This window comes from Daldinia childiae (genome assembly GCF_008694065.1).
Source record: "Daldinia childiae strain JS-1345 chromosome Unknown Scaffold38, whole genome shotgun sequence".
Taxonomy (NCBI): Eukaryota; Fungi; Ascomycota; class Sordariomycetes; order Xylariales; family Hypoxylaceae; genus Daldinia; species Daldinia childiae.
Genome location: NW_022984679.1, coordinates 1 through 25,298, shown reverse-complemented (window position 1 = coordinate 25,298; position 25,298 = coordinate 1). Strand labels below are relative to the sequence as shown.

The following is a 25,298-nucleotide window of genomic DNA, read 5'->3' as shown; positions in this document are numbered from 1 at the left end:
TCGACAAATTCAACTGCTTTCCATGACAACTCATATTTCCCCATTTTCTTCGATTCTGGCTTTCTTCTCCCATCCTACCCTTTCTTAAGCATAGAGGTACTATCGTATATAGAGGCCCTTATCTCCCAAGGATTACCACGTGCTATGCCTAGGTAAGTGTACACGTCTAATCTGGTAAGCGTTGTCCCGAGAGAAGCTATTCAGATAATAAACTTACCAGGTTTGTAGTAAATTGATCGATCCCTAGCCTGGATGAGTCCGAGCTGCTTCAACTTCTCGACGACTCTCTTCACGTCCTTCGTATCGGAGAAATCGGCGGTGTAGACGCAGATGAGCCGGTCCGTTCTCTTATCAGTTGTCGATCGTGGCGCAACCTTGGCACCAATACCAAGCTCATTATTTGCCGTCGCTTTGGCGACAGTCTCCCAAATCTCGTTAACTTGGAAGACAGAACAAAAGAGCATCCACTAGCATATATTAGGAATGACGCTTCAAGCATATACTCATATAATACTCATATACTAACCTTGCCACATCTCACACGTAGCATCCTTGCCAGGTTGAGAATATCTTTGGCCGCGTCCATCCCGGCTTTTCGACATTCTCGAGTGATAGCACCTGGTTGATTTCCGGACTTCTTACATGCGTCGATGAATTCTGAGGCAAGATGAAGTCTTGCCATCCCACCCTCAACCATACTGGGCAGGTCCGCGCCAACCTCTTCAGGGGCTTCGTCTTCGCCGCCAGGGATCATTTGATTACTTGCTTCATGTTTTTTTTGCGATTAATGTATGGATTACAAACCCAAATCCAGGGGTCTTCTGGAGTTTCGTCTGTTGTTGCAGGGGGTACGCGTTGTACGAACTCTTCAATGGTCTCGGTGAGTTGCCAGGCGTTCTTAAGGCCAGCATACGGGTTATGGAGATGAGAGATATCAACGGTTTCCTTCTTTTGCGCCTGCATCTTGAGCGGTGTATCGAGAGTTCGGTTTTGTTCCCACCAGGCTTCAACGTCGAATACCTTTACTTTGGCTTTGAGGTCTGCCAGAACTTCGTCGTCGCCTAAGACCGCGAATTAGTAATCTGGCGTTAGTTAAATAGACCGAATATCTCCACCATAGAAATCAGAGTCCTCGGAACTCATGGTCGCAATTCAAAATAGATGAGTATGTACCTAGGTACGTTAAATTGATAAACAGTAGTTCATACGATGAGAATAAGAATAGAGAAGAAATGAAGGAATTATAAGTAAATATTGTATAAACTAGCCAAAGTCAATTGTCAATAATACGAGTCAGGCTTAGAAAGTTGAAAATATGAGGTATCTATCTGGGTTCTAGGCTAGGTTAGAAAGCATTTAAAAGTCCTTGCTCCATGAGACCGGGGGTTGCTGGATAACTGATAACTGACGTGCTCTTGCCAACCCAACCCAAATGTCCGACTCCCCTCGTTCTTGCAGCTTCGATTGTTACCACGGTATTTCCATAAGAGGAGCCTTAAAATGGCTGCATTCTGCAAGTGCAGGAACCAGGCGCTCGGGCACTAGTAATTGGACCAGGTCCAATAATAAGGCTATGCTCCAGGGTTTATACAGCGGGTATGATTCCGAGCCGCTCTTTAGAAGCGGCATGCATGCTGTAGCTTAGCTGTATGTGCCCCATTTTTATTATAAGTCTCCACTATCTCCTCTAAAAAAACAACTTCAAAAAATTGAGGGGGAAAGATTTCCTCTCAACATCTACATACGCGGGGCTTAATATCTATATCGCAGCATGTCTTATGTTTCCATGAATATTAATTGCTGACATATTCTCCGTTGACGAATATAAGCGTGGTATAAACGCCCCTTAAAAGTCTAACGTCATGAATACGCACGGACGCAGCATCACGTCGCTGAAATCATTAACCCTGGACCTCCCCCCAAGCTGTATCGAATTCTGTCCGGGTCATCCGGACTATTTCGTCGTTGGTACATATAATTTACAGAAAGAAGATAATACAGATACGGGCGGTTCTACTGGAGATGACCAAGAACAACAGGAGGTAAAGAAAACTCAATCTCGGGATGGTAGTCTTGTTCTCTTTAAGTTGTTAGAGACTTCGGATATGTAAGCTACCTCCTTATATACCTACTTATCTCTATTATTCAATTTTAATATCAAGTTTACCATCGTATAGAAAGCACGTACAAACTGTTCTCTACCCTTCTGCTCTCCTTGACCTTCATTTTCATCCTAGTCGAGAAGGCTCTACTGTGCTGGCTGTCGTCTCCAGTACTGGAAGCCTGTCGTTCTTCAAGCTTTCTACTTTAGAAGAACATCCGGCTTCCTTAAAGGAAATCGTTACTCACAAGCCGCTTGGTGATGATGAGGGAGTTCTAGTCCTGTCATGTTCGTGGCATCCACATATTCCTGAGCTCCTAGCAATTACAACCTCCAACTACGAAGTCCATATCCTGCGTGTTACTGACTCATGGGATGTCTCTAAGACAAGCGATGGGCCTGTGATAACTCACACTCTTGAAGCGTGGACAGTGGCATTTTCATCGTTGACACTAGGCAAGCCTAGCTCGGATGCAGCAGGTTCTCCAGGGGAAAGCTCTGAGCAATTCGCAGTATTCTCAGGAGGTGACGATTCTAAACTCCTTACTACAAATTGTGCATATTATCCGGCTCGTATTGATACTGAAGAGAGCCTAGTCGAGACTTCATGCCCACCAATTGTGTTCAGGGGACACGAAGCAGAGGAGTAACTGCTATACTCACCCTAAATCTGCAAGTTTCATCGCACGATTCCGTGGTTGTCACTGGAAGCTACGACGACTACATTAGAGTATACGCGTTCGATGAGCAAAGAAAGGGGATGCTTCCTTACAGATCCAGGTTACTAGCAGAGCAAAATTTACAAGGAGGTGTATGGAGACTTAAACTGATAACATTAGAAAAAGCTACGGAGAGCACCAAGGGAGACAGCAAGCAGTGGAAAGTCTTTATTCTCGCCTCATGTATGCATGCGGGATCACGAGTACTTGAGATCTCAGGTGGTACAGAGGCTGAATTTTGTGAGATTAAAATACTCGGACGGTTTGAGGAGCACAAGAGCATGAACTACGGGAGCGATTTTCAGCCGGGTTCCGAAATGGGAAGCAGAAATCTCCGGTGTGTATCAACAAGTTTTTATGATAAGTTATTGTGTTTATGGGAATACTAATATTGATTTTGAGTGTTGAAATTATTTGACCTGACCTTGTAGCGATAAATATTTACTTAATGTTAATCGACTCTTAAGTTAGTAAATACTACCCGAGGTGCGAATAGGAATTAATGTTAGTTTAGTGATGTAATAGTTACAAGATATAGTCTCAACACCACTTTGGAATGTGACGGATGCGGGTTCTCGCGTTTCTGTTAGTTATTCCTTAGCAACGTGTTGCAGAGAATTACTATTTCCCAAGCTATATAATTATACACATATATTTGTACAATTGCTTTATTGTCAAATAAGTCGCCATAGTTCGATTTGTTGTTGGAACAAAATGAGAGTTACATATGCTTAACAGAATGAAGTAGATAAACGGATGTACATAGTAGACTGTGGTAGTAGACTGTGGAGTACAGCAGCCGCCATGGGGCGTCGTAGGTACAATTTTGGAATTGTTCTAGTGCTTCCAGAACAGCGGCTTTCATGGTGAACTAAACAGCTAATTGGCTATGCGGATAAGTACATAATAGTACATGATAGGTAACAAGCCTATGAAGGTGGGGTTGCTGTATGGCAGGGCAAGGCAGGTACGCCCTGATAACAATGGTTTAGTATATGCATTGTATATGGAAGCATGATTACATATATTGCGCAGAGAAGTAAAAGTGTACCTACCTACCTGAGCTTATGGATTAAAGGACTCAGGACTTTAAGGTGGACCCACCAATAGTCGCGTGAAGAAGGCACGCTGAAGCAACATTACCACATCACCTGTAAATTTCCGCCAGAAACACGAACCTCAATCACGGTACCTTAAGCTTAGCGCATAATTTATAGTCATCGTTCCACCTCCAATCCTGTCTCAAGCAAGAACATATCGAGAATTTAAAAAAAAAAAAAAATCGTCATCCTATCAATAAAGGTGCTCGTTACTGAATTGCCATTACTAATTCAGTATACCCTCACTACTTTTCCATCTTTCATTCTATCTCCGTAGTTAAGCAATCTTATCTAGATTTTGCCTGATGATTCACACCTAAAGCAAGGTTAACCTATAGCTCCCGACAGCTCGCGCCCACCCCCTCCAAGATCGTCGCCGACCGCGCATCTCCTAGTTCCCCCAACACGATGGCTACACATACTGCGATCAATGGTAATATGGGATCAGGCGGCGTAGGTTTTGGCGCCGACAATATGGAGGTCCTGCCGAAGATCCACAAGGCACTAGAGGTCATTCATAATCCTCACTCTCCCAACGATGCACGGCAAGAGGCTCAGATGTTCCTCGAAGACGTAAAGAATAATGGAAATGCCTCTTTTTACGGCTTTCATCTCTCCGTCGACAAGGCTCAGTCCCCCGTGGTGCGACATTATGCTCTATCACTCCTAGAGTATGTAATCAAACACAAATGGGCCGATTACACCGAAGATCAAGCTACCGATCTGCGTAACGGTGTCCTGGAGCTCTCACGAGGCATAACGAGAGATGACCCGGCTTACTTAAGAAACAAGATTGCTCTGCTATGGGTTGAGGTCGCAAAAAGGACCTGGGCTGGAGAGTGGATGGATATGGACGCACTGCTTTGCCAACTGTGGTCAGGCCCTGCGGTACATAAGGAGCTTGTCCTATGCATCTTAGAGATGCTATCCGATGATATTTTTAGTGGCGATGACACAGTAGTAGCAGTTCGCGAGGGCGTCCTCAGTAAGGCATCTGTTGAGATTTTCACACCCGCCGCGGTCCTAGTAGAGACATTCCCCAACCGGCAGGCAGGGCCGGATGTGAGATGTGGCAATGAAGGCTGGCTTGCAAGAATCACGGACCTATTAAGTCGTTGCTTAACGGAAGATATACAGAACGACTCGGAAATACGAAGCTGCGCAGTTCGTGCTCTCGGCGTACTCTACTCTCTGCTGCCTTGGGTCGTCCCCAATGCTGTCACTGCTACCCAGTGTGTACCGGTAATGTGTGAGGGACTTCGAGCAAACCACATTGAAGTCCAAAAGGTAAGCCGCAGCTCTACTAATATTATATGTATCCGTAACTAATCGTTAAAGGCATCCCTGGAAGCGCTACATTCCCTCTATTCAAGAACAAGCTTTGTCGACCAAGAGTTTATAGACCTCGTTGTCCCACTATATAGCAGCAAATATATCGATCTGTTCAGACAGCTTTTCCAGTGGTCGGTGGTTGATCCAGAGGATATTGATGATGATAAATACCAATTCTCTAAGAAGCTCTCTGAGGTAAGTTTGGCTGGAGGCCTACGTGTTATTGCCGCTAATAACATAAAGGTGATTTCGTTTCTAGGTACTTACATGGACCGACGTTTCAATGTTCTACCAAACGACCCAACCCGCATCGACTTCCAAGTATTCTTGCAACTTCTTCTGCTAGTTGCCCAGAGTCAGAGCCTGGTAGTCTCAATTCCTGTCCTTGTAACGTGGACTCGACTTCTTAATAACGAATCTCTCGGACGAAACATTGCAAGCCTTCCTTCCCTCATCGGCCCACTTTTAGAATGTTGTAGTTCGAGGCTTGTTCGATACGAAAGCTTGCCTGAAGATACGCAGGATCCTACGTTTCTATTCCTATTAGAAGACACGGACACAATCCCCGAGCGCCATGCTTTCCTGGGAAACTATAGACGCTATAGCTCAACAGTGATCGAGCTTATCGTTGAATTGCAGACGACTGATGCAATGCAACACATCTTGGGCCAAACGGATAATATATTAGAGCATCTTTATGATGAGGGACCGGCCTTTAATAGTATGTCTTGTTCGCGTTTGTGAAGATATCGGTCTAACTCTTAGCAGTGGCAAATTATACCAAGACATCTCCACAAGTCCTCCGGGTTGATGCTCAAGCGACAGTAATTGAGGCAGCTTTAAAGGGGTACGGAAGGTGGCGAGAATTTGTTGTTGCAGATGAGGTTAGTATGAACATGTTTAATTTGCATTTGACACCGAAATCTCTACTAATGTTTCATAGCAGCAAAATGCGGTAGAAGCAAGTTTAGAGTCCTGGTGTAATCGTCTGCTAGCGATGAACTTTGAGGTACGTACCCCTATTTTAGCATTCTGTAGATGTATACTTATTGCTATAGGACCCTCTTATCCGAAAACGAATTCTAGAGCTTCTTGTCGCTTTCTCCGTCAATGCACTTCATCGGAATGCAGGATTCATGCTAAAAGTCCTGGAACACATTCTTGTAACTTGGCCAGCTACGCACCCTGATTATCGAGTATATACGGATGCAATTAAAGAGTTGCAGACAGAGAGTATGGTTGAGCTTCAAAGACTTGCAGCTAAGATGCCCAACCATTTGCTGGTGAGAACACAATGCTATTTATTTAATACACCTAACCACCTGATACAGTTATATTAATGAGGATTCTAGGATGTTTATGACCAGATAGAAGCAAAGGTAAACGAGATGATCGCTTCGGGGACGCTAGATGAGAAGCGTCAAATTACGTATCAAACTTTTCTATTTACTATTGTGTAAGCTTCTAATTCTATGCCATATTAAAGACGTACTAACCAGTTTAGCCACCGCTCTACTCGGCTCGACCAGGCTACGAAGGCCCAGAAGCTACGAGGATTCATTGACCCTGTCGTGACTCAATGGCAAAATGATCGCCTCAAACAGGCGTTATCTTCATATGCGGGCTTTTGCGAACTCATGGCTCTTGACAAAGCACAAAACTATCTTGCACGGATGCAGATGCAAAATATCTCGGACTGGGGTTCAGTTGAACTCGATGCTGAGGGACAAGCACTACAAGCAGAGCTTGAAGAGCGACAAACCGTTAGGACATCTCGTATCTCATGTTAGAAATTATTTGCTAACGCAGCGTGCAGGTTCTCCCACTACGACCTACAAAGTCATTCCTGACTTGTTCCGCTGATAAGGTAGAGAAGGATAGCGACCCTTACCAAGTCTCATGTGCCTTATGGCAGGATGGGTTCCCGATTATCCTTCCCCAATTGCTTAATTTCCTGAAGTAAGAGCCCCACGACTTTCACTTGATGGCAAAAAGATTAACATTCATATGTAGCCATGCGCACGCTTCGCATACCCCTGACAATTGGACGGGATTACCACCCGAGATGAGATCGATCGTTGGTCGTGTCCTTACTGATAGATTCTGGCAAGCCGGTATTTCAGAAGGTAGTAAAGATGAATTTTATGCTCGCGTGCTTGAGAAGAAGCTCACACTAGAGGGGCTTGCCTCGACGATTCGAGGTTCTATACGCTTTGTGCGCGAATCATGCTACGCAATAATCTACTGCATGACACGCTTAGACGTGCAGTTCTACGGCTTTAACGAGCTGCCAGGACCCTTGGCTCATGCTCTCCTTGCCGATTCCTTCAGTCTTTCAGCCCACCAGTTAATCAATGTCCTTAATCTGGTTAGATATCTGGTGGACAACTGTCCGGTTCCCCTGCGAGAGCATTTCCTCCCTCCAATTCTAGCTGCGTGCTGTCAGCAGATGGATGCCAGGATCAACTCCGAGTGGATGAAGCTTGAGCATCAGCAGGCGGTAAAAACGGGAGGAGATGCTCTGACCGAAGAGATGAAGGCGGAAAGCATCCTAAGACAATTGACGAACGCAGCTGTAATGATGGTTGCGGACTTTTTAGACCCAGCCCGGACCAGTAAGTTTAACTCACCAGCGACCTATTTGTATGAAACATAGATTCTAACTTTGGGCCCAGACAGCAATGATGCAGGAAATCATCTTACGCTTCGAGAATTTTGCTTGGAGCATTCCTCTGTTGTAGAACCCCTCCTGATGTTCTGCACCCATGCCATAAGGTGGCATGATTCCCGGTGCTGTGGCATCATGCTGCGGGTTTTCCGCTCCATTATTCCGGACTTCACAACAGGCCTTCCACCCGCAGGCACAGCTGCCGCCATCCGCGAATACATATCGTCAGATGTTGTAAAAGCATGTATCACATCGATTCACGAACCGTATTTTGTTGACTTGCAAAAGGAATTTGCTTCTCTGATCGCCACGGTCCTAGTGACATATAACGACTTCACAAAAACAGCTAGGGATGTATTGCTCTCGCTTCCCAACGTGAAGCAGGCTGATGTCGACAGTGGGATAGAATATATGATGAGGAAGGAAACAAGCTCTCGTGGCCAACGAGCAGTCGTCCTTCAATTGCTAGGTGATATAAAGGGCGTGAGCGTTTCAGAGATGGGCAAGTTAAGCAAAAGCACTAGAATGCCTACTAAGACCCCTTCGGCAAAGAGGCCACCCCGCAGTAGAATGGCCCAGCAGTTCATGACTGTACCAAGCCACGATGCATCGAGACCAGGCGCCACAAGCAACGGTGGAGAGAATGGCAACGGAGACAACCTAGAAGGGCTAGCCAGCCTCTTCGACTCGTAGCGCGCATTGGGTAGCTAGTACTGTATTCAAAGACTAGACTAGCCGGTGGTCAACTTTTCCCCGTGTTTTTGTTGTATACTGAGATAGTATGCTCATTGACACTGATACACCAACAAAGATAAATTCGTAAGAGGTGGAGGCGGGTGATGTTGGTGCATTGGTCACTATCAGAGCCAGGACGGCGCCGGTGACAAGGTCAGACAGTCAGACCAGTTTGCCAGAACCTTACTTTGGACCGTTGACGCTGACATACCGTGGCAGGGTCTCTTTCCTGGATCCGGACACTCATGGGCCGAATGTAGATATAGTTGATATGTTACTAAACTCTGGCCGTACCTTAGTTAGGTAGCATTTGCAGGCGTCTAAACTTAGCAATAAACATGAAAAAAAGAATTCATTTATGAATAGTTAAGGAGAGATAGAACATAGTGCTTAGCAAGTTTAATAGTAGGTGATAATGCTTTAGGCATATTAAAATTATTTAGTAATTATAGTTGCGTTGCCTTTTAACCTTAAGTACCTAAGTTATTTAATATTAATACACGTTTTGTTAGGTTATCCTTCTATAGCTGTCTTTTTTACAAGACATACGATATGGATCATAAGGTACCTCCTACCTATGTATAAAAGCTTTAACGAAATTACATTAAGAGTGAACTAAAAGGTCCCTGTTTAAGAAACTTTCAAGTTTAGTCTTTTGACAACTATATTTTTAAACCTAGTGTTGAGTAACTAAAATATATGACGAAGGGGGGTTAAGGGGTTGCAATGGGTATTCTTAGATATTTACTCGGAAGTTCTCTGTATGCCGAGCAAGAGAGGCCATGCTCGAAATTAGAACATCTGATCAGTATTCTTCATGTGTAAAAACTTATAATCATGTAGTAAGATTCAACCTGACGGTCGAGTCAGGTGGTGTTATGCCCGAGTTTACGAGGGATATTGTCTTAGGGTCTGGTTTACGAAGTAGGAAGTTCGTCTGTGCGCGAATTTTAGGCATTTTTATTGGGTGCATCCCTAAAATAAGTGGAATTTTCCAAAGTCCCCACTTTCATCTTTTTCTTAAAATACGTATCTTTTTGCTTCCGAATCCCTGGGTGCCGAGCCCTTCTTTTGGGTGCCGAGTCCACCTTTTGGGTGGGTGAGGGTATTGAGGGTGAGGGTATTGAGGGTGAGGGTTTCGAGGGTGTTATAGGTAAGGGCTTCGGGCCCTTTTCCTGGGTGCTGAGGGTGCCGAGCCCTTTTCCTGGGTGACAAGTTCTCCTTTTGGGTGCCGAGCCGTGGGTGAGGGTATCGAGGGTGAGGATATCGAGGTCAGGGTGCCGAGCCCTTCTCTTGGGTGTCGAGTCTTCCTTTTGGGTGGGTGAGGGTATTAAGGGTGAGGGTATTAAGGGTGAGGGTATCGAGGGTGAGGGTATCGAGGGTGAGGGTATCAAGGTCAGGGTATCGAGGTCAGGGTGCCGAGTCCTCTTTCAAAATATTCAATATATTTAACTATAACCTCTGTAAACTCGGGCTATTGTGGCAGCCCTCTGGGGTGCCCTCCAGTGAAGTTGATATCTTACTAAGCTGGCAACATTGGTCTAAGATGATGGATAATGGTAAATTAAATTATAGATGTACTAACCCATAATGCCAAGTCTTAGCCCCGCAGTTTAATTGTGATAACCGTTAGATTTAATACACAAGCTGCATAGATAACAGAACAATCATCCTTGGATATGAGTTCATAAACCTAAAAATGGCTTGTGCCCGACGCGGGGAATTCGTAAATGACCCATGGCGAAAATGGAAAATACCTTAGCTTGAATTTATACCCTTCCCTTTTTTTGTTTCCCTATTCATCCACTAAACCCACCAACCCGCCAACCCATTTTATTGTTACAAGCACGTCTGATCGGCGGTTCAACTCGGTTTACTCTTCACATTACGGGGTTCCCCAGCCACAAACACGAACTCCTAGGTTCGGTTATGATTCCACATCATAGACCCGTTGGCTATTTATCATTTGTTCATTTGTTGTTTTATTCTATCAGTATTCATTGCGCGCTTTAAGATTCGTCCCGCTTCGTGACGCGATGCCGGACATGTTGATGGGGTTCTGATCTTCAATATGGCCGACTCCGAAGACAGTTTCTCGATAGAGAGCGAGGAACAATTATGGACTGGTTCGTCTTGACTACTCCTACGCCAAATCCTCTTATTCAAAAAAGGAGAAGATACTTGGTTACCTCATCTTTTCTAAACTCAGCTAATATTATTTCTATAGAGCTGAGTAAAGCTGTCGCTACTAATTGTCCTGCCGAAGCCCACGAAACTATCGATGATGCCTTGCGATCGTGGCTATATCTCGCGTCGCGATGCCGAGACGAATTTTCCCAGTCCGAAGATGACGTAGTCAATTGCTCGCAAATACTCCTCCATGGAAACCTCTTCTATATCAACCCGGACTACGTGCGCACGCAAATTATTTATAGTTTACTACAAGAAGATGAACCCGGACCCCTATATGTCATCGCTAATTTCCTCCTGCTGGATGGTCGAGCAGATGAAGCAACATTCAAAAGGATGATTGAGGAGAGTTGTTTTCACCGTCTACTCGAACTGATCAACGGGCGAAAAGACACCGATCCGGGTTTACATCGACTGCTATTAGATTTGATGTACGAGATGTCGCGAATTGAACAGCTTCGCGTCGAGGATCTGCTCCACGTTGACGACGGATTTGTTACCTACCTATTCGAACTTATTGAGGACTTTTCTGATGATGCACACGATCCATATCACTATCCTATCATCCGTGTCCTAGTAGGTTGAAAACTACTCATGAAATGTACTTCATATGCTAACTCGTCGCTAGCTTGTCCTCAACGAGCAATACATGGTCGCATCCACGGCCGCGATGAATGACCCTACGCTGACTGCGCCGCTGACAAACAAAGTCGTTAAGTGCCTTAGCTTATACGGTCCGAATTATAGGACATTCGGCGAAAATATTATACTACTTCTCAATCGCGAAACCGAAACGTCTTTACAGCTTCTCATATTGAAGCTCTTATACTTACTCTTCACCACCAAAGCCACATATGAATATTTCTACACTAATGACTTGCGAGTGCTTCTTGATGTCATCATCCGCAACCTTCTCGACCTTCCAGAAGAATTGATGGCTTTACGACATACGTACCTTCGTGTGATGTACCCCTTGCTTGCGCATACACAGCTTAACCAGCCGCCTCATTACAAGAAGGACGAGGTGCAAAAACTACTCAGAATACTAGCCGGATCGGGAAATACCCACTTCGCTCCAGCGGACGAGACAACTCTGAGGCTTGTAGACCGCGTATCTAAAGTCAAGTGGCTTTCTGATGAGGGCACCGGCGCTGGAGAGATCGCGCGTAAATTACTTGGCATTAGCCTCTCGCATGCGGAAACCGCCAGCAACGTTAGCGTCGTGCATGTGGCGGCGGTTATGGAGAAGCCGGGCGTTCAGACACCGAGCCGAAAAGCCGAGGCCGAAGCCGTAGCTAAAGATGAGGCTGAAGCTGAAAGCAAGACTAGAATTGACAATGGAGTAGAAGTCAAGAACGAAGTACCCCGTCCAAGCTCCAGTCGCGGGGAAGCTAGAACGAAGGAGACATCAAAGCCAAGTAGGCCGAAGAAACCACTACCTGAAGTACCGAAGCACCGACACGGAGTACCGTATGTTTCTATGGGGCATGAAAATAACACTAGGAGTGTTAAGAAAGCACCACCCAAGGCGCCGCCGCCAAGACGGAGGGGAAGAATTAAGCATACTACAACTACGGAGACGGTGAGGTCTATATCAGAGCTGGTTTGAGGTTTAGGAGCTTTCTAAGAGCAAGGATGTAATTTGATTAATTAGGGGCGGGACACTCCATCGGTGGAGATTAGACCCAGTGTCGTGTGGGAACGACCAGCAGAGAATGGCATTTTTGACATGGGAAATGGCGTACCGAGTAAGCCGATGCTTGAGAATCGATATCCCAGAGATAGCATTTGCATAGGCGAGGCGTTTAGGAAAGGGAGGACGGGGAGAGGTTTTACTTTCTTGGAGTCAAACAAGGAATAACCAAATGACACCTGCGCCCTATAGTCCGTAAGAAATAGTTAATGTTCATGATAATTTTAGTATTCAAAACCAAATGCGAGTTTCTAAGGGCGAGCTGTGATAGATTGATGAGAATGATCCTTTAATATAAGTCTCCCGAATCTCGATGCGGAACTCAGTATAGTGTTGTAGACTTGTCTTATTTTAATATATGTATGCAGGTACAACGTAGTAGTACAGCATGGTGAAGAGTGATTATACACATGGTCGTAAGCTCATAATGGTAATGAGGGACGTAGGTGGCTTGTACCTTTTGTTGAAGGTATAAATAATAGAGGGTATCTGGGGGCAGTATGGGGTTATGGACAACTATTCTTGCATTTACTTATATAACTCCGAGCCAATGATGGTCCTATCAAATATCCATATATATGCAGAGTAGGGTGTGCTGTTCTATTGGACAGGATTCAATAATTCTGATAGACGGAAACGTGCGGAACCTTGGATTCACATGTAATGGATAGCTACATTATTTAAGTGCGCATATGAGGTAGGATAGGTAGGTATACAAAACTTGGTTTGTATGGAAACCTACGTTGGGTAGTGTATTAATCTTGATATGAGATCTGATGTGTGAGACTTAGTTACCTAAAGAATCAATAATACATTAGGAGCCATGGACATGCGGATATTTCCGTATACGCCCCGACGGATAGGCTACGTCATAGTATTGTCTGACAAAGACTCGTGCAAGAACTCCAAACCCCGCCAATCCGACTAGGTATGTTAGGTAGTGGGCCGACTTTGCCGGACCCTTGCTAGCTCGAAATACCGAATGCGGATAGTACGAACCGACAGCTAGTAAACGTATGAAGATTTACGTATGGCAGCGGCCAACGGTACATGCGTAAAGGTAGATCCTAGTTAAGCTAAACTATTTTGGGCCTGTTTGTGAAGAGAATCGGGCATGGCAAAGCTGGGGGGGAAGTCGCAAAGGTGACGACAACCACATCATCGTCACTGCGCATCCCACCAAGCTATTCTCTTTTTTTCCCCTTCTTCTTTTTTCTATGTCTAGTGGCCCGACCCTTTTTTCTCGTCGATAACCCGTTGCTCCAGAATTTTACTACGAATTCCACTTCAATCGCAAGACTATTTATTAGCCCCGTAAGTATGAATTACCCTTACTTTATACTAGAGCCCAATTGAGCTGCCGCCCAACCCTCGACGATAAGGAATCCTGAATCGTATACATCGACCTAATTTGTAACGGTCCTTTGAACTTATCACCTAGAACTGGTCACTTTTGATATTTCGACTTAAACATTGGGATATTCCTGATTGTTCCAGCATAGAACAATGCCCAACGAAGCAACTTACTACGTGTACATTATTTCTTTAGGCTAACTTGCTGGTTGTTATTTAGGATTAAAACATTGTTTTAACAAAATTCAAAGACACCATTCGTTACCACAATCTGTAGCCATCTCAAACCCTATGCACCTCGCTACTACATATCCACGCTACTATCCACGAATTTACGTTGTCAGTCGGTGCTACTTCTTCGCGCGTTCTAAAAAGATTCGAAAGTTCTAGCCAAGGTACGCACGCTAGTGAGACTTTATAAGAGACTGAGACCGCTTAAGCCTACGGACTTGCCGCCCTCTATTCATTAGTCTCAAACCTTCTCGGTTGTATCCTCTAACCGGCAATATATCTAGAGTTACGTCAACGCTTTCATGTCCGCCAAGCCTTTACTACCTCTCGCTCCGCCCACCATCGACTCCAATATGATGAACCAGGCCACCACCACCACTCTAGATCCCGTAGCATTCCCTACAAACGGTAACGCAGGTGGCTACTCGAGGCCCAATTCCGGTGGCTACTTTCCGTATCACCAGCCACAAAGACCAGTAGATAACGAAACTCTGTCCAACACGCTAGCCAATTCTCATATTACACCACCCCAGAACGAGAATTACCAAACTGCGAATCGTCAGACCAAGTTTACCGAAGAGTGGGATGCGAGTGTGAGAGGTGACTCAGTCGTCGACGGTCCAACATCCCAGCAGAGCAATTACCAGCATTCCAACATGCAACGCTCGAACTCGATATCCTCACGACCCGAAATCCTGAATACCGGCGATGGCGCAAGCACTCACGCCATATCCCTATCGAGAGGAAATACCCTAAAAAAGAAGAGTTCTCTTCGTAGGAGTGGTAGTCTCAAGCGCAGCAGCAGTCGCAGGAGCATGAATGCCGGCAGCGTGAGGAGCCTCGCTTTACAAAGTTCTCACGATTCAGACGAGGTCCACAGTGCATTCTATTGCCCTGTACCGACTTCGGGTAGCCCGACGGAAATACTGGCCGAGAGATTTCAGTGTAGGTTGAGACGTCTTCCGTGACTCGTCCGTCTCGTATGTGTTTCGTTGCCGCTGACGTTAATGTGTAGCTTGGAGGAAGATTCTCAAGGATCTCATCGCATACTTTAGGGAAATACAATCGCACTACGAGCACCGATCCAAGTCGCTTCTTAAGCTTGCTAATGTACTTAACAATACGGCAACGCCGCCCGGCTTCCTTTCGTCTGGTGGCCTGGATGATGCGCTCCAAATCTTGAGGGACCATCACAAAAACATGATTACAGAGGCTAGCAAAGCCAAGGAGATTGAACAAGATGTCATTCTAGCGCTGACCGGTCTTAGAAGCGATCTTAATCAGAAGATAAAGGAGATAAGGGGCCTTTCGAGCGACTTTAAGAATTCGGTCGAGAAGGAAATGGACAGTACCAGAAGGGCTGTCAACGCGTTGCAAGAAGTCCTAGGACAGAGCGAGTTAGATTCCTCTGCGACTACGGGGAAGCAAGATCCATATCTCTTGCGACTTGCGGTAGATCGCCAGCTCGAAAGGCAACTCGACGAAGAGAACTATTTGCACAAGGTAAAATAATTCCCAATACACATAACTAGGTAAAATCAAAGTCTCACAGAAGTACAGGCATACTTGAACCTCGAGTCGTCAGGTAGAGAGCTTGAATCGATTGTCGTTGGCGAGATCCAGAAATCGTACAACGCGTATGTAGGTATTATCAAGCGGGAAGCGGACGCTGCGTACAACGCCATCGACGAGCTCCGCGCCGGCCCCATTACGATGCCTAAGGACCACGAGTGGATCACTTTCATTCAGAGAGACTCGCAGTTCGTCGATCCCGACGTGCCCCTAAGATCGGCTGAGCATATCCATTACCCAGGCCGAGATCATTTTGCTTGTCAAGAGATCCGTGCAGGTCTACTTGAGCGGAAGAGCAAATACTTGAAGAGTTATACGGCTGGATGGTGAGATGTTCCTTTTTTGAAATCATAAACTGCGAGTAAGCTAACATAAAGGGGTAGGTACGTATTATCTCCAACTCATCTGCATGAATTCAAATCTGCAGACAAGACTCAAGCGCCTGTCATGTCTCTGTATCTTCCCGAGCAGAAGCTGGGTTCTCACTCCACAGAAGGTGGTTCTTCCAACAAGTTCATCCTCAAGGGGCGACAGACTGGGGCTATGCACCGCGGTCATACTTGGGTCTTCCGTGCCGAAAGCCACGATACTATGATGGCTTGGTATGAGGATATTAAAGCTCTTACGGAGAAGTCTCCCGAGGAGCTTAGCAACTTTGTCCGAGGTCACTCTCGCGCGTATTCGCGGACTTCGCAGCGTACTACGAGTTCGGATGGTATGGTGGACGATGAGGACGACGAGCCGTTTTCAGTCGACCCCGCTGTCGCGAGCCCAAGTTCTCGACAGGACTCTATGCAAAATAGGCCTGAGCCAGGAGGTCGGTTCCCATCCGACATACAAGTCAACGCACAGAGGGGCTTACAAGTACCGCGCTCTCCTAGCAGCGTCGGTTCAGGGCTTGTAGGGAACGAATACGCACTTAGCGGTGCCAACGGGGGCATCAACCAAGATCGAGACGTAATCGCAGCCGCGGGCGCATTACCCGGCAGCGGCATGGGCGAGTCTTATCCTACAAACCGAGCATCGCAGATAGTTGGACAGTCCTACGGGAACACTCCAAGCGTGAGATTGGATCAAGCGCACAGCCAAGCAGTAATTATTGACCATGAGGCGCGAGCAGATGGCGTAAATCCTTATAACGGAGAACCTATCCAGCACCAGCAGCAGCAGATGGGACTGCCTGGCCGGCCTGTCATTGTCCCCGGCCCAGCGTCTAATAGCACGACGCAGACACTAGAAACTACTACCAGCCAAGATTCGGGCAACCCCGGCGCATACGAGATGGCTACCGACGTGCAGCAGAAATATATGCCGGGTGCAGGGGCGGCATATAGTATACCAAGCAAAGAGCAGCCGCAAATGGTCGGCGCGGGGAACGGGTTCGCGAAGCCATTGCCAAATCCGGCTACAGGTATGCCGTTTTCAGGGCAGGATGGACAGCCGAGGCCGTACAATGGTAGGACGAGTAGTAACCCTCATGTCCCTGGCGAGTACCCACGGGGTACGCCGGCGAGTACACCGGGTGCGTATTAAATACTCGGAAGGATTTGATTAGCGGCTTGGGCAGAGCGAATATCATGTTGCGGTAGTGAATTGGAGGTTCCGCGCTATATGACTTCAGGTTCCTTCCTGGATCTTTTGGACAGGGCGAGAGGGTGCTACTTTTTGCTTATGCTTGATAGAAAGAAGACGATCGAACTGTCTTTATAAGCGATGGATGCTGGGGGTATACCTTTTCCTTTTCCTTTTCTTTTCCGCGCGGCGTTGGTTTCTCTCATTTTTTTGTATACCAGAGCTAGCCGAGGTTACAAAAAGGGGGCGGGGCGGCGGCCGGTTGAATCCATGTTTTAGCTTATTTTTTTTTCCTTACGATGGGATACTTTGGGCAGGGGGGTAGATAGATACCCTGCTCGTACGAGTTGCGGGATGCAATGGGACTTGAAGCTGTGATGTGCGGGTAGGTTGGGTTAGGTTGGATATGAATATTGAATATTGATATAAGTATGGGTATGGATAGGGGTGGTTACGAGTAGGGGTATGGGTATGGGTATACGCAATAAGAAACATGCTTTTTTTTCCCGGATGATTTAGACCGAGTGTGGTATTATATTGTTTGAGTGTTTGTGTGACTAGTGGCTTGGTAGTTGTTGTGATGGCAAATTTGAGAAGCTTCTAAGAGAGATATGTTAAGTTACGGGATACGTCTCATGGCCTGCGTATCTAAGTCAGGCCTGGGAGAATATTGGATCGAAAATATATCACGACGAACCTTCTATCCGATATAAAAAGCCAATGCTACCACGGCCAGCCTCAAGGCCAGGCCAGCTCTTGCGTTTGACATAAAAACCGATATGGTCACTCGCCATCTATAGACTTGTACTAAAATATTATAGTTCCAAACTGGTAAATTGAAGCTATCATGATCTATCCTAGCCATATATGCTTAATCTCCCCTAGAACTACAACATATATCTATCTACGTCTATGTCTTCGTATTAGGTACCTACTCATGTCTTTAAGCCCCCTTTCCTCCCTCCCCTCACTCCCATCAAACTCGTCGTTGTTCGAATAGAGAACCACCTACTCCTTACTTAGTACCTAAGGTTAGGCACTTGAAATAGTTCGAATTCGATGTATATGCCCAAGTAACTAACCTAGCTGATAGTTATCTTGAGATTATGAAGTAGGTTAGAGCTTTCATAGTTTAACACTTTACAATTTATTCGTTCGAGCAACCAATCAATAATACCAACTAATAGAATAATACACAGTAATAGAAATCCAACCTCGTTCACGTAATACATATACCTACCTAGGTAAACACCTGTATGTTTACAGCCAACCGTTAGATATCCCAGCTAGACCAGTAGAACTTTTCATTCATTCTTTCATTTGTTCGTTCGTTCATTTGTTTATTTACCTTAGGATACCTAGGTATATACCTCCCACCCATATGCAAGCAAGTGCGGGAAAAAGTAAAAAAAAAAAAGGACAGGACATTTTTTAAAATTAATCAGAACTTTCCTCGTAACGCCATTCCCGTACCGCGTGAGAACATTTGAATGAGAGCGGGCCCACCACTACTACTACCACCACGGGTCCGCCAGGAGAAGAAAATCGAAGAAAGGGGGTGGGTATATCTATCTCGCTCCCAGCTTTTAGTATCGACTTCCTCCTCCTCCTCCTCCTCGGCTGAAACCGCCCCGTCCCCTACCACCGCCATTGCCGCCAAAGCCACCACCACCACTGCCGCCTCGGCTGAATCCACCGCTACCTCCACGACCACCACCGCCTCCCCGGCCGCCGCCGAAGCCACCGCCTCCAAAGCCACCACGACCACCTCTCGACGGGCCCCCTCTTCCGCCACCAAATCCACCCCGTCCACCGCCTCTTATCGGGCCACCACGTCCGCCACCGAACCCGCCACGACCGCCTCCGCGGCTAGGCTTCTTGACCTTGGGCGCGCCAGGCGGGGGCTTAGGCCTAGGGAGGAACTTCTCCAGGGGGAGGAGCTTCTCGGAGCCGATGAAGAACTTGTCGCCGGGCTTGAAGGAGGTAGCCTGGATGCCCTCGGTGGGCTTGATGGTGAAGTAGACCTGGTTGATGGGGCCGAGGACCTCGTCGACCTTGCCGACGGCGGTCTTGTTCTCGAGGAAGATCTGCGCGTTGAAGTGCGGCACCTTGGGGTTGATGCTCTCGCATACCATTTCCCCCTCGCACGCGTGCAGGAAGCTGCCCATCTCTAGGATCTGGTCCGGCGGGCCGAAGTCTCGCTGTCCGAAGCCGCCGCGGCCTATTTATTTCAAAAAGGGGAATTCGTTAGCTTATAATTGAAGCTATACGAGTGAAGATAAGAATGAAGAGTAACACGTACCGCCTCGACCACCTCCTCCGCGACCTCCACCGAAACCACCTCCGAAGCCGCCCCGTCCGCGCGGCGCTCCTCTCGACATAGTGACGTGTGGCTACGAGGTCAATTGGCCTCTGCGGGCTATGTAGCTTTTTTTTCGGGGTTGATTGACGATCGCGTTTTCGCGAATTGGCAAATTTGTCGAAAAGTTCAAGGTTTTTTTGATTGAAGCTTCAAAACCTCGAATAATAATTTTGCTGGAGCTAAAGTTCCTACCTGCACTTTTTTTTCTCGGGCGGAAAAACGTGCCCGGATGGATAAAGGTGTTATCGATAGTGGCTGATAAGAATTGTTACCTGGATTAGGTAATTAGGTAGCACCCACCCTTTTAGCTGAGCTTCAATTTGGTTCAATTTGGTATGTAGTACATTTTACTTACACCATCACAGATAATGTAATTCGTACATTTGCAGACTCACACAGACAGACGGTCTAGACTAGATTGCTTGTCAAACACCGTCCTCCTCTAATTTTGCTCGAAACGGCTTGTTTCCAATATCAAGCCAATAGGAGCGGGGGTGAAAACTACTCAAACCTGCTAAACCTGTCCTTGTCCTACAGCAACGAGGGGAATCCCTTCAAGAATAACACGCCCGATTTTAGTACTGAGCTGATTATCGTTCTGGTTTGTTATCTACGGGGGCTATGTCAAAAGATTTGTTGTGCTTCCTCATCGGACCGTATTATCAAGCTTTTTGACGAATAATTATGTCTAACCCAATCTTGCAGAAGCAACCCGGAGGCCTTATCCGGCGTAACTCAAGTTGTGTTACTCAACTAACAACTTTTAGATGCACAGAAACACAGAGATGTCTTTAAATTATAAAATCTTGAAACTAACCGGTTCCTTCACGGGGTATTTGTGACCCACGAGATAGACCCTCGATGCGAGCCATTGCTAACAGTCTCCTGACTGGTCCATTGCTGTGTTACTTCGGGATTTGACCAACTAGAAGGCCATTGACACCACAGCCTAGGGTTATATCAAAGGACAAGTAGATTTGTCATCCTGTAATAATCATAGCTCAGCATTGTGTCAAACAAAACAAGACGCAAAAGCCATTGTAACCACGATCTATGTTCTTACCCGTAAGCTTTTGCTGGTGACATTAGTTAACTGACTCTGACTTTGAATGAGCAACTGGCAATACCTATATCAAGAGGTAGCTAGTAAAAACCGGCTATACTTAGTATCACAAGAGCTGTTTGACTTCAGATGATGTTAGCTGTCAGGTTGTCAACTCGAAGAAATCCGACTAAATCGTATATCGTCATCAGTAATCACCCTAAATCTTCCTATGATGGAATCAGTCGAGATCGTCGGCGCTCTCATGAAATCGCCATGACGTCGTGGAACAATCTGAGGATGCGGGATGGAATTTGGGATTTGCCAAGTCACGTTGCCATTCCTTTCTGCAAGTGCAAAGCCGGAAAAGTGGAAATCTCATATGTACGTGCGAGTCGAGTCGAGATCGGCCCCCAACGTAGGTGTCCCTGTCCCTGGTGTCGTGCTAGGATAGTGGTCTTAGCATCATGGTAAGCCGGGATGAGCTGTGGAACGAGCCTTGTATTGCTATAGCGAGAACGCATATGGATTATTATGGTCTGTGCATAAGGCGATACATATTCTCCCTCTAGGTACGTTAGGGCAAAACTTGGCGGACTGCTAGCCTTATTACAGGAGGACTGACAAGATAGCTAGATAGCCTATTGATCTAGTATAACGTCTACCGTTTAGGATCCTATAGGCCTAAACCAGGACGACTTTCCCAGGATAATTATAAAGAACATGGCCTTAACATTACATTGTCTAGGTATATCGCCGATTGTTGGGGTGTTGGTTATAGACCTGTATAATCTAAGTTATACATAGTAAAAGCAATCTGACAACATTTGCATAGGCTATAAAACCCTCGCAAGTCTGAACCAATATTAGAAAATTAGGCGGGTCGCAGGTATTCCTAAGGATTGCATGGCGGTTTGTGTTATGTAGATAGGGTCTGTTTGTCAATTGGACAGCGCACGTCGGCTTTAGAACCCCTATTTTTTCAAAAGCCGACTTGTAAAGTTCAAACTGTCTTGGCTCCGACAGATGCCTCGCATTTAATTGAGTAATTCCGTCGAATACGGTAATAAGCATAAGGCTGGCCTTTCTAAGACACGACCAGCTTATCGGGAGCTACCGTACCTTTAGCAAGGTTGGTCTAAAGATTGATTATCTTTTTTTTTTCTCGGCGTTCTTCAGTAGGCTTGGCACATGTAATCCTTAATTTGATGTTCTAGACCGGCATCTGATCTGGCGTCAGATGCTTATGAGTCCATTTCGGCAGGACTGTCCATGTGCGGCACAGAAGCTTCTACTTCAACACGAGTGAGGTGGCCGAATCGTATTTTTCGCTTTCCTACTCCCCCATGCACAAAAGCTGACGAGATAAATTATGCGGCCGCACGTGTCAATGCTTGCGGGATTGCGGTCAAAGTGTCCGTCGATGCGGTCGAAGCTAACATAGCCCCCCATCGCGCTTTAGGCATCGACATTGTTGGAAGAGGCTTTAATCCGCGATCAACACCGCTTGCTCCTTTTAATTGCTGATCAGAGCCGATCACAGTGGCAGGATGTAAAGATTTAAACAGCGCGGTCTAGAAACTCAAATTAAAAAAAAAAACTAGTATATTAATAGTGATTTTCTTAGAGGATGAATTAGTTATTCTAGTAAGTCTAGCTTGAAGTTAGAATAAATTAGTTACATCGTAGCTCGCATATTGGGGTCGTTCCTGATATGTGGTATCCGAGCAAACCCGGATATTTGCTCTAAATTGTACCAAGCGTCGTGCAGCTGAATCGACAAATGCGGATGGTCGTCAGACCCTAGTGTAACTCACCCTAGTAGATATGCGTGTGTCGAGGTGCTATGCAGTCAGAATCGTGTTCGCCTTGTTCAATGTGATTTATTAATGGTCAATTGGGGGGGTTTGAAGACAGATGATAGGCTATAGCTATACGAACTGCTGAAATAAATCGAACTATTCTCAAGCCGGTGATTCTTTAGGATGTGGTCTGGACGTGGTGGTCTAGACTGGGATGATAAATGGTAGTATTCATGAAGACAAATATGAGAATGAGAATGAGGATGAGGATGCTGAATAATTGTATGACTGTATACGAAATCGTAGTAACGCCCGTAGATCTGGTATCAGTGGAATTATATGTGCCGTGTGTCCACGCAGAGATCGGCATAAGTTAGATGGAGAAATAGAATGGGATTTTCAGATTACATAACGTTAAGATAATAAAGATATACATTTACAACGTAGCAGCAATAACCCTGTACCCATGTATATAACAGGGTCCATGTAATAGTACCATACCAGGTTTTGGTGGATCGAATAAACCGTTATTTTACCGTTATTTCACCATTTGCATATTTAAACGTTTGAAAATCGAGACTTAAGTGAACGACGAATAAGATTTTATATCTATTGAAGTTATTTTCAACGTTTGAAAGTGATTGGAATATTTATGTATATAGCTATTTATATTCCCAAACGTTTCACTTACTTTCAAACGTTATAGCGTTTATAGAAAGAGCTACAAAATCCACGGGAAGGCCACGGGAAGGCCACGGGAGCGACGGGAGCGACGGGAAGGTATAAATTAGGTAGGTACGTATATCATATAGATACGGGAGCAGGCAGGCAGTCAGTCAGTCAGTCAGTCAATAGATTACGAATACAATTATCAGTTGAAAGATTGATTATATAAGACTATTTAAGGGACTATCTATCTAAAGGACTATATAAGAGATTGGCTAGGAGACTGGCTAGGAGACTGGCTAGGAGACTGGTTATATATCTAATTAGCTAAGGTATTAGAAGGTCAGGGGACTGACTGACTGACTGACTGACTGACTGACTGGTTGACTAGCTAGTTGGTTGGTCAAGAAGTTGAAGACTTAAAAGAAAAAAGATGAATGGGAAGGGAGGGAGGGCCCTTTATATAGACCTGTATACCTGTATATTGCCTCAGACTTGTCTGTACAACCTTGATTTAAATTAGACCTTGTTTTGTATGGCCTTGATAAAGGCCTTTAGACCGACGGGAACGACGGGAACGACGGGAGTAGGTATAAATGCTTAAATATTTGAAGGCATATTGAATATTTGAAAGGCTAAATATTTAAAAAGTCAAACGTTGAAAAAATTTAAACGTTTAGATATTATTTGATATTAAAATAGTGGTAAACGCTAAGAATGGCTAACATTTTTGATCTTAAATATTGAAATGAAATAAACAGTATAAATATGGGTCAAAAAAGTAAACGGTTATTGAACTGTTTATTCGATCCACCAAAACCTGGTATGGTATCCATGTAATAATGATGAGGTGGGTACTTTACACTAATGATGTGGGAAAGGAGTAACTCTAACCACACAGTAAAATTCTCCTAAAAAAACAGCAAAATCAATCACGTGAGAAAAGCCACTATAAGCCACCACAAGCCACCACAAACCACCATGCACGGCCATTTAAAAAATGGGGGGGTTACTTAACCCTGGTTATGCGCCACGGGCAGGGTAACCAAAGATAGGGGGCAGAAGGGGAAGGGGGGGAAAAGGGGAAAAAAAAAGAAAGAAAAAGAAAAGAAAACAGAAAGAAAAGAAGAAAAAAGAAGACAGAAAAGAGAGAAAAGGGGAAAAAGGGGAAAGAAAGGGAAGAGAGGGAGAGGGAGAGGAGGGAGAGAAGAAAAAAGAAAGAAAAAGAAAGAAAAAGAAAGAAAAAGAAAGAAAAAGAAAGAAAAAGAAAGAAAAAGAAAGAAAAGAAAGAAAAAAAAGAAAAAAGAAAGAAAAAGAAAGAAAAAGAAAGAAAAAAAAGAAAAAGAAAAAAAAGAAAAGGGAGGAAGAGAGAGAGATAGGGGAGGGAGGGGAGGGAGGGGAGGGAGGGAGGATGAGGAGTGATGTTAAAATTATGAAAATAAAAAAATGTAAAAAAAAATAAAAAAAAAAAATAAAAAAAAAAACAATTTTTAAATATTTTAATTTTATTTTAAAAATAATTTATATATTTTATTTTTATTTTATATTAAACTTTAAAATAAATATATTAAAAAAATTTATTTTTTTGTTTAAAATATTTATGGTTACAATGCAAGTGGAATATATACATGGGGTTAGGTAAACGGGCCATTCTTTTCAAATGGCCGTGCGTGGTGGCGTGTGGTGGCTCGTAGTGGCGTATCTCACGTGAAAATGATTTTGCTGTTTTTTTAGGAGAATTTTACTGTGTGGTTAGAGTTACTCGTGGGAAAGGAAAGAACTGTGAGCTGCTTAAGGATCCCCTAACTTAAATAAATTTACTTTAGAAGCAGCTAAGCAACACTTAGCAACACTTCGTAAAGTAGTATCCCGTAAACTGCCTAAGCCACCTCAACCTTTCGCCCATTTTGTATTTTGCCCATGCAAAGTCCATAACCAGCCCATGCATACGAAGGAATATCTTTTACCATAGCAGCTTAGGTACCGTGTAGATTGCGCCAACGAAGTCCTACGCATTCTAATAACGGAAAATAATTATTAACTGCCTGAATTGTCGCCATCTTTTCTTTTCTCTCTCCCCTCCCCTTTCCTTCATACCCTAGTCTATCGTTTTTTTAATTTCCTTTTCCATAATATGACCCCTTCGTCAACATCATTGTC

At 45.0% G+C, this 25,298-nt stretch overlaps 4 protein-coding genes across 5 annotated transcripts; 2 read left to right on the top strand and 2 right to left on the bottom strand.

Moving 5' to 3' along the window:
• Nucleotides 1-200: 200 nt before the first annotated feature.
• Nucleotides 201-1,143, bottom strand: GL218_09550 (uncharacterized protein; the record flags this gene model as incomplete). Its single annotated transcript, XM_033586382.1, has 4 exons — nt 201-467; nt 527-761; nt 866-1,061; nt 1,116-1,143. 4 exons carry the CDS (start codon nt 1,141-1,143, stop codon nt 201-203), a joined length of 726 nt encoding a protein of 241 aa, XP_033435989.1.
• A 3,185-nt stretch (nt 1,144-4,328) lies between these two features.
• On the top strand, nt 4,329-8,613 carry GL218_09549 (uncharacterized protein; the record flags this gene model as incomplete). Its single annotated transcript, XM_033586381.1, has 5 exons — nt 4,329-5,152; nt 6,757-7,015; nt 7,069-7,211; nt 7,266-7,867; nt 7,928-8,613. 5 exons carry the CDS (start codon nt 4,329-4,331, stop codon nt 8,611-8,613), a joined length of 2,514 nt encoding a protein of 837 aa, XP_033435988.1.
• A 2,661-nt stretch (nt 8,614-11,274) lies between these two features.
• GL218_09548 lies at nt 11,275-17,227 on the top strand (the record flags this gene model as incomplete). Of its 2 annotated transcripts, XM_033586379.1 has the most annotated exons (6): nt 11,275-11,421; nt 11,474-12,136; nt 14,407-15,067; nt 15,138-15,625; nt 15,683-16,020; nt 16,078-17,227. In XM_033586379.1, 6 exons carry the CDS (start codon nt 11,275-11,277, stop codon nt 17,225-17,227), a joined length of 3,447 nt encoding a protein of 1,148 aa, XP_033435992.1. The 2 variants fall into 2 exon arrangements, with proteins under 2 accessions (XP_033435992.1, XP_033435991.1); XM_033586380.1 differs by lacking the exons at nt 11,275-11,421; nt 11,474-12,136; nt 14,407-15,067; nt 15,138-15,625; nt 15,683-16,020 and having other exon boundaries at nt 16,412-17,227.
• A 1,625-nt stretch (nt 17,228-18,852) lies between these two features.
• GL218_09547 (H/ACA ribonucleoprotein complex subunit 1) lies at nt 18,853-19,647 on the bottom strand (the record flags this gene model as incomplete). Its single annotated transcript, XM_033586378.1, has 2 exons — nt 18,853-19,487; nt 19,569-19,647. 2 exons carry the CDS (start codon nt 19,645-19,647, stop codon nt 18,853-18,855), a joined length of 714 nt encoding a protein of 237 aa, XP_033435990.1.
• Nucleotides 19,648-25,298: the final 5,651 nt, after the last annotated feature.